Source organism: Cottoperca gobio, chromosome 13 (genome assembly GCF_900634415.1).
Source record: "Cottoperca gobio chromosome 13, fCotGob3.1, whole genome shotgun sequence".
Lineage (NCBI taxonomy): Eukaryota > Metazoa > Chordata > Actinopteri > Perciformes > Bovichtidae > Cottoperca > Cottoperca gobio.
This window is the reverse complement of record NC_041367.1, coordinates 23,024,085-23,032,963: the sequence shown is the minus strand read 5'-3', so window position 1 is coordinate 23,032,963 and position 8,879 is coordinate 23,024,085. Positions and strand designations below refer to the sequence as shown.

The 8,879-nt window shown below is 40.5% G+C and overlaps 1 protein-coding gene across 1 annotated transcript in view; it reads left to right on the top strand.

Moving 5' to 3' along the window:
• The window catches only part of brip1 (BRCA1 interacting helicase 1), a 39,409-nt gene that overhangs the window by 9,169 nt on the left and 21,361 nt on the right, over positions 1-8,879 (top strand). Inside the window, 2 exon segments of the mRNA XM_029446567.1 lie at positions 1,931-2,068; positions 8,469-8,741. Of these exon segments, the coding sequence (XP_029302427.1) occupies positions 1,931-2,068; positions 8,469-8,741 (411 nt within the window).

Genomic DNA, 8,879 nt, shown 5'->3' with positions numbered 1-8,879 from the left:
ATCAACACCTTGCCTAGATCAGGCCGTCTGTCCAAACTGGATGACCGAGCCACGAGGACATTGATCAGAGAAACTACCAAGAGGCCGAAGGCAACTTTGAAGGACTTACAAGTCTTTATGGCTGGGACTGGTCGGTCTGTGCATGTGACAACAATCTCACAAGCTGGCCACAAAGCTGGCCTGTATGGCAGGGTGGCAACAAAGAAGCCTTTTCTCAAAAGATGCCACACTCAGTCTCGTTTATGCAAAAACACACCTGGATGTGGAAAAAGGTTCTATGGTCAGATGAGACTAAGATTTAACTTAACACTAAGGACTGAACTCCAAACGCTATGTTTGGCGAAAACCAAACACAGCACACCACCCAAAACACACCATACCTACTGTGAAGCATGGTGGTGGCAACATTATGTTTTGGGGATGTTTCTCTTCAGCAGGGGCTGGGCACTTGAAGGGATTAAAGGGAAAATGGACGCTGCCAAGTACATCCAAATTCTTGAGGAAACCCTGCGTCCTTCTGCTAGACAGCTGAAGATGGGCAGGTCATTCAGCTTCCAACACGACAACGATCCTAAACATACCGCCAAAAGAACAACGCATTAGCTTAAGGATAGTGAATGTCCTTGAGTGGCCAAGACAGGGCCCTGACTTAAATCTGATAGAACATCTGTGGATGGACTTGAAGAGAGCAGTCCATCGCCGCTCACCACGGAATTTGACTGAACTCAAACAATTCTGCAAGGAAGAATGGGCAAATATTCCACATTCTAGGTGTGCAAAGCTAGTAGAGAGCTAGCTTTTCTTTTTCCTCCTTAGTTTTGCCATTGAAAGGCTACATTTGTAAATAAAGCTTTATGGGTTTTGATTTCAGGTTGTATGATAAATAAAGTAATTTTTTCAAAGGGGTATGATGACTTTCTATAGGCACTGTATTTCTATTACCTCAGTGTCCTCTTTTGCGTGCGTGCGTCTGTCCCTGTCTGCAAGTACTGCTGATTTGTCTTAGCTGCTAAGTTTACACAAATGTTCCAAATGTTAAGATATGTGGCAAAATAAGCTAAACAGTTAGACTACATACAGACAGCTTTTGTTTTAGCTTGTTTGTAACAATTCACTATTAGCCGAGTTAGCGCTCTGTGCTTTGAAATATTGGTTTTCTAAATGTTAACATATTTATTCTTGGTGAACGAGTGTATTGATAAAAAATGGATTAATAACTTTTTATTGCACTTACAGTAATAAGCATAGTTATTAACTTGATAATCTTCATTTACACTTCATTGTCTTAACCGCTCCTCTGTGCTCTAGCTTTTTGCTGACTTTGCCCGAGAGCAAAGGAAATGCTGCAGCGTGATGATACATTTCACCAAAACGTTAGTGCCGATAAAACAACCAGTAACAGCTGAGCTTATCAATACTTTGGTCTTTAATAATTTAGCCCTGGGGCCTGTTTTAATACACAGTTTCGCTACCATCCGTAGAAATAAATAGCTTCTAACCAATTTTTTTTTATTAGAAATTCTTCCATCACTAATTCTGAGTTTCTTTTAGGGAGTAAATCCATACCCTTCTCTGTCCCCACTCAATAGTTTTCACAACGTCATTAGGGGTTGCCATGGCTATATCAACACCAAAATTTCCACGAGAGACGAGGAGGGTTGTGACATGATCCCTATCTGTCAAGTCAATAAAACCCTACCAATAATACCAAACTATATTTTTATAAATCTAAATGCTCAAAAAGCATTCATGTTTTTAATATATCACCTCCACCTTTAATGAAAATGAAATTACATTACTCTTCAAGATAATGTGTACGAATAATAAGCATGTCTTGTTAAATAGTTTGTCAGAACTTTTTATCATTGGTTGAGTAATGTAAATGTCAAGTAAAATGCATCTCAATGGAGTTTCTGTGTTTGTTCCTCAGAGCCGTAAAAGGCAGCGTCTGGAGCAGGGAGTGATATTCATAGATGATGAGCTGGAGTGTGAAAATGATCCTTCAGGTCCTCAGAGTTGGACCACAGAGCCAAACAGCCAAGCAGCTGGTTTGTCTTCATCATGCTGCGTGAGTACACTTCAGTTCTACTTAAACCTTCTCTTCAACTATTTGAACCATCTGATAAACTACAAAGTAGAATTGTCTTGCCTTTTTGTTGTTCTACTTATCAGGAGCAGTAACAGCAGAATCACTACTAGCAGCAGTTGTAGTATTAATAACACAAGGTGAGGCTGAAGTTGTAGCAGCAGTAATACTTGTGGTACTTAGTGTACAACTCTCAATTTGGGGGAAACCACAGTTCAATAAGATTGTGACATTTTCTTTCTTTAACTTCAGCATCTGTTCTCTAACAGAGAAACTAAAATGTCAACCAAAAACAAGAGGGCTAAGTTCAACATGGACACAGACACAAGTACAGTTCATTAGAGATTTAAGGATTGTAACTTAATATGAAAGAAGAAAAGGAGTCCGTTTCCTATCACCAATAACTCTATTTGGTTTAGTGTTTCTGTTACATTAAATGTCCCACTTTCTCCCAAAAAAGGTTAAATAAATAAATGTAATAATAAATACCATGATATGTGGGCATAGTCCACCTGTGATGATCCACACCCCCTCCAACAGTGTCCCAGTTCTTTTGCATTAAAAACTGAAAATAATTTATTTTAGAAATATTAATGGAAAATATTCACTGTCAGCATCTTCATTACCAAAATATTATTAACAAATCAAAGTTACTTAACTTCCCAAGCAGACATTTTGTCATCAGGAAAAGCACAGGTGTAATTAGTTTAGTCAATTCTGGCTCAGTTCTGTTTAATGTCTCAGTAAAGACATTCCTGTGAGCCAGCATGCACAACACCAAGGCTAAGTAAATTTGACACCTTAATGGAATGCAGTCATCATTAATGTGCTTTTCCTACAATGACATTTCAAAATATCTGCTGTGAAAAACATCCATTGTGCATGCTGGCTTGGTGGTACGGTTTACTAAGACATTTAAATGCAACAGAGCTTTTCTTCTGGTCATAAATTACATGTGTGTTCGTCCTGCTATGAGATGTGAAAATGTCTGTTGTGATAGAAGAAAAATAATTACCCAATGAATGGTTAACCCACAGATTACAGCTAGTTTTGGACCACTTACTTTATTGTTTCACTGTCAGCACAGGGGTCAATAGCACCATTCAATAACACCACTGGGTGGCAGCATACTCCACTGAATGTATAGGCCTAAAATTAGACACATTTGAACATTATTATTATAACAGGTATGTTTGTTTTAACAGAAAACAGAAGTACATATATGCAAGGTTATTACAAACTGTGTATGTGTGCACGGACAACTTGGTCTTAGTGTCAAAGAAAAATGTCTTGTATTTGGTGATAAGTGATGGAGCTTAATGGAACCTTTACGCTTTCTGCAATCAATACATTTAAAGTTGTGTGAATAACATTAAGGATTTAAAATTCACTTGCTGATTAACGTGGCTCAGCTGTCGGACATGCACCAGAAACATCTCTAAATGCACAGATTTTAGAGATTATTTTCTATAACATTTTAGTTCTGATGAGCTGATTACATTTTGGGGCTAAACGTTCAAGGTCACTGTGACCTCACGTCCATCCCACTCTTGTGAACGTGATATCTCAGAAAATATTGAAAAATGGTCATTTGAATTTCTTAATGGTAATGAAATGTCTTGCCTCTTCCTACCATCAGTTCAAAACCCAAAGAGTCAGTTTACTATCGTATATAACGATGAAGAACAGCAGATCTACACATTTGGAAAGCTGGTAATGTTTGGACTCTATGCTTGAGAAATTACTGAAAAGATTAATACATTTTATCTGTGGATCCTCAATTAATTGACTAGTTGATTCAGCTCTAGATTCTTTACAGGGCTGTTTATTAGACTGCATTAGTTTTAGTTAGGTGAAGCTAATAAACTGACAGCTGAGAGTATTTTGAAGCTGCATTGCTGCAGTCAGACGCAACCTACGTGCCTCAAGTGACACCATGTTCTTAAAAGGTTATCTAGAGGCTGTTTCTGGTGAATAATCCAGGTTCCTGAGTTCTCTCCAGATCCCAAAGTCTCAACAGGTTAGCCATAAGTTAGATATGCTCAGCCATAGAATGCTGTTCAGAATGCATTCTGAAGCCGCACACAACTTGCCACAGGTGTGTGGCTTGGATTTAGAGGTGGTTGGAGGTGGAAAAAGAGGAGGAGGGAAAGTGAAGTCGAAAAAGCGCGTCCGTCTCTGGTTTCCCTGCAGCTACATGACCCTGGCTCTTTTGTCCCGCAAGCGCTGACTGACGTCCTGAATGGGGCCCTTTGAAGCAAGCTCCAGTTTTAATTAAGAGGGTTTGCCTCGCCTGGACCGCTGATCTGTGAAAGCCACAGGGATAAATATTGAATGGGGTTCACCCGCTGGTTACTGCGCCCGAGGGATAAACAGGTGCTTTGGAGGGCAGATATTTGCCAGGGCCCCCTACCTGCACAGTGTGGTCATATTGGAAGGAGGGGGTGTTCGGTGTCATGTCTTCCGAGGTATAGGCTATTGAAGCCCACCCTTATTGGAATGAATTCCAAGCCCTCGAAAGCTGTGGAATGAGGAGCAAATTGGCGTCCAGTGAGAGGCGCCAGTGATACCTAAGTGATCCACTGCCTGCGGCCCCTCAGTGCCCTCTAACTGGCCCTCTGGAGTGTGAGATTTCCATCTCTCAGGTGTTGGCAGGGAGTATAGCAACAGAAACCTACCTGTGAATATTCTGAGGTGTTCAGTGACACCACTGACCTCTGTTATGTCAATTCAAGTAAGCTTTATCCGTTGCATACACTTACACCTGGTAGTTTAGGTATACCAAGGAAACTTAGTATACCTGTAATAAGTACATTTAGTATACCTGATGAAACTTAGTAAACCTAAAGAAACGTATACCCATCATATACAGTGTACCTGTAACCGCTGTGTTAAAAAGAAAACGGTTACCTCACGTTATATGTTGCTTGAAAGACAAAGCAAGGGCATTCTCATTGAGCGGCACTAAGGAGCAACACCAGTAGAATTGTTGTTGTTGTTGTGAGCAGAGCTGGTGTCCTGTTTGCCCCTTTTGCCAGTTATCTACATTCCTTTCTATGGGGTGTCTGCTCTGGGCTGTGGGGCCAGGCTTGAAAACCTTGTTGTCCTGGCATCTCAGGAGGCAGGCGCGTAAGAGGATACTCTTGTGTCAGCTGTTTCCTGCTGCAGCTTTTGACAAGGGCCTCTATTCATCACCAGGCCCTTCTACACAGCCCCCAACCCACCCCTCCTCCCCCCACCTGCCAATGAATAAGTAATTATTGGCCATCTTGGGGCAGGATATTTGGATGGCTCTATTTAATGTGGCAGCAGAAGGTAAGGTGATCGGGCTCAGGGCCCAGGCTATGGAGCGTAACTGTTCCAGAGGAGAAAGGTAACTTGAACTGGTGTTGGGGCCCTGCAGCACCTCAGTTTATTTTTCACATGGGCTCAGGGCTCGTTATCCCTCTTAAGTCGGAGAGACGGCTCTCTAAGGGCTCTCTTTGGCCTACACTCCATCACACATTGTAATATTTGATGGGCAAACATGTTTGGAAAATCTGAGCCACCGGGTAACTCAAGCTACTTGTCTGTCATCAGAAGTGCTACCTTCTGATCCCCATCATAGGTTGTGATACTTGACAACACATTCCATTCATTCTTACGTGGAATAATTCATGTAATTTGTTGATGATTTAGGGATGAACTTGTTTGCCAAGCTTGTTAGTTTTGTTTATTCAATATTAACAAAAATATGGTAATCTCTGAATAAAAAGGTCTTTTCTTTTAGAGACTTTTTTTTTTTTTACACACAAAATAATACAAGATTATACCATGCAGTGGTGACAAGGTGTGCTGTGCATATCAATGTTAACATTTTGGTCTAATGTCATAATGATGACAAAATGTAGTGATTCTTGTTCAGGAGGAATGTAAACAGCAGCAACTAAAGCAATGGGGAGTCCTGCGATCTGTCCTGTCACGTATCAAATAATGTCCCTCTCCAAATACTTAACACACTTCACTGCAAGTATTCTATGAACAATATAGAAGATACAAATAAGTGCCCTAAAAGTCCCTTCCCCTTGATCTGATGTGCCACGATGGAGTCAAGTCCCCGTGTAGATGGAGGCGCAACAGTCTCCGACGTTGCTGGGTTAGCCTGTGGACGAAAGGTGCCATGGGCGGTGATTGTCTCAAGTGCCGCTCCGCTTTATCCAATCCCCGTGCTTTTGCATCCGATGTTGATGACTGCTTCTCTGTCATATGCCATATGTGCTCCAGTAATAGAGAAGAAAAGAAGAATTCAAACAAAAATGTAGCAAAGTTGATGGGAGCTATCAGCCGCTGCGTTTCAAAGTGTCACAACATCAGATCCTTCTCAAGGCTCACCCGACAGTGAAACCGCCTTTTAGTCGTTCATTTCAGGTCACCAACCTATTTTTATTTTCATTCAAAAGACAATGATGAGTGCACAGTCCTTTACCATCTTTACATACGGTATGATTGTAATTGAAATAGAGAGGGGGGGGGGATCTGTTGTTTTGAGAATTGTTGATAATATCTTCTTTCATTGTAGAAAATATCCAGGATTGTTGGATAATCCAGCAAATATTAAAACCTTGCTAATGGACAAATCATGGCACTTCAAGACATTGTTGCTGTAAATCTTGTAACTTCAATATTTTCATAGATCAATTATTTACAATGTAGCCCACAATGGCCTGATATCTACCTTGGTACAAACAGCATGTCAAAATCTCAAGTGCTTGAAAAATTGTCTCACTATACAGTATATAGTATATCCCCATCTTGCCCAGCCCTACTCTTTTATGTTATCGGTCCTGAAAGTCTTTTCACTGAATTTACATGTACCGATTATTTGAAAAAGTTTAAACAGAAGTTCATGAATTTTATGTCTCTGTGCATCCAATGTGTGGTTTCTTTTTGCATAAAGTCATTGATTACTGTTCTTTACACTGAAGCCTGTGTGCCTATGGCCTGTTTACCAAACATAGCATAGAAAAGGCTTCTCTTAATGTAAGTTAGAAAAGTAAGAATAAGTGGGAGATGTAGGATAAGCTGCTAGCTGGTTACCTACGAAAACTGAAAGTTACTCTTGGTGAGTGAAAGGGTAAATGTCCTGCAAAATGTATTTTAAAAATCAAAATGACACCTTTTTGTATCATTGATTTTCCCCCCCCCCCCACTTGTTTCTTTAAATTTGATTGTAAATGGACATTCATTAATCTGAAACAATGAAAACGGAGAAATCCGTCACGTCAGTGGACTGCCAATTATGACGCAGCTATATTTTCTTAGCCCCCACAATGGTGGCCTATCATCTTTCAGAGTCTAAAGGGCATCTGGCGCAGAGTGACAGGACACCTAATGTATAGATGCAGATTCTTTGTTTCCATGTCTTTTTCAAAACATTATACAAGACAGTCTGTCAGAGAGCCCATTCAGCCGGTAGCTAATCGTGTTATAATCCACTAAGAAGATGAATGTAGTTTAGCTTTCACAATACTAAGAAAATAACAATGGAGAAGCACATTTTTACAGTTGCATGTTATCATATGAAGTAGTGATGATGAATTGAACATTTATTTGAAACGTTGAAACATACTGATGGTAATCCAGCGTTGACATAAAAAGATGAGATTTAAGATGGTAATTTATTAACAGTGGCTTTATAAATAAATAAGTACAACTGTTGGTTAGGCGTCCGAATAGACAGCAAGCTAACCTTATCATTAATTAAACAATGCACCATGTGCATGTATGTGTCGTTGCCACCATAGTGTGGATTGAAAGGCGGTTGGCATCAGATGTTTGCCCATAGATTTAATGGCACAAGGGGAAGAGAAGGTGGAAGGTGACGCAAATACAGAGATTTTGGTCACGTTTTATAACGTTTTACATTTTATTCTCGTCTTTTTTTTTGTCAACTATATAGCATGTTGATATCGTCAAAGTTATGACGTTGGTGCCGTCTCGTCATTGTTTCATCTTAGTCATGAGAAAATAAAGGGTGTTGACGAACATATTTGGTTTTGTTAACTCTACGCACTGGATCCAGAAACTGAGTTCTAACCGACCAGTCGGAGGGATGCAGAGTTGTGGTCATTTTGTAGCATCCTGTTATTTGCTCATGATTTAAGAAAGGTAAACGCCATGGGGGAGAGTGAACACTGCCCCCCCAGAACAAATATGATTTATCAACATATCTGTTCTGCTGCCCTCAGACGGCTGCAGGGGTTTAATGAATTTAAGTTTTCTTTTAATAAAGTATAAAACAGATTTGTTAACGGCTTAAGATCTGGGACTTAGCTGCAGTACTGAGATGTTGAAATCTAGCGGCCAACTACCTCTCAGTATTTGTTTCTTTTTCTCCATCCAGCCCCCTGAACCCTGCTCCCGGTGCCCGTGTGCATTAACCAAAGATGGTGTCAAGGACAAAGTCAAAGATGGCAAAAAGAAGATTCCCAAGATCTTCTTTGGCACTCGAACTCATAAACAGATAACTCAGATCGCCCACGAGCTGAAGCGCACTGTTTACTCCAGTGTGCCCATGACCATCTTATCCAGTAGAGGGCACAGTTGTGTCCACCCAGAGGTGGCGCCTCACTCCAACCGCAACGAACGCTGCAAGGATCTACTGGATACCAAAGATGTGAGGATGAACACTCACACAAATGCACACATTCTCATCTTTTTGATGTCCAATAGTCAATCCCTAGAAGCAGGTGGCTGTTTCACCCCTCATACGTCACAATCTAATGCTTTTCCTGCAACAAGTATACATCTGTAA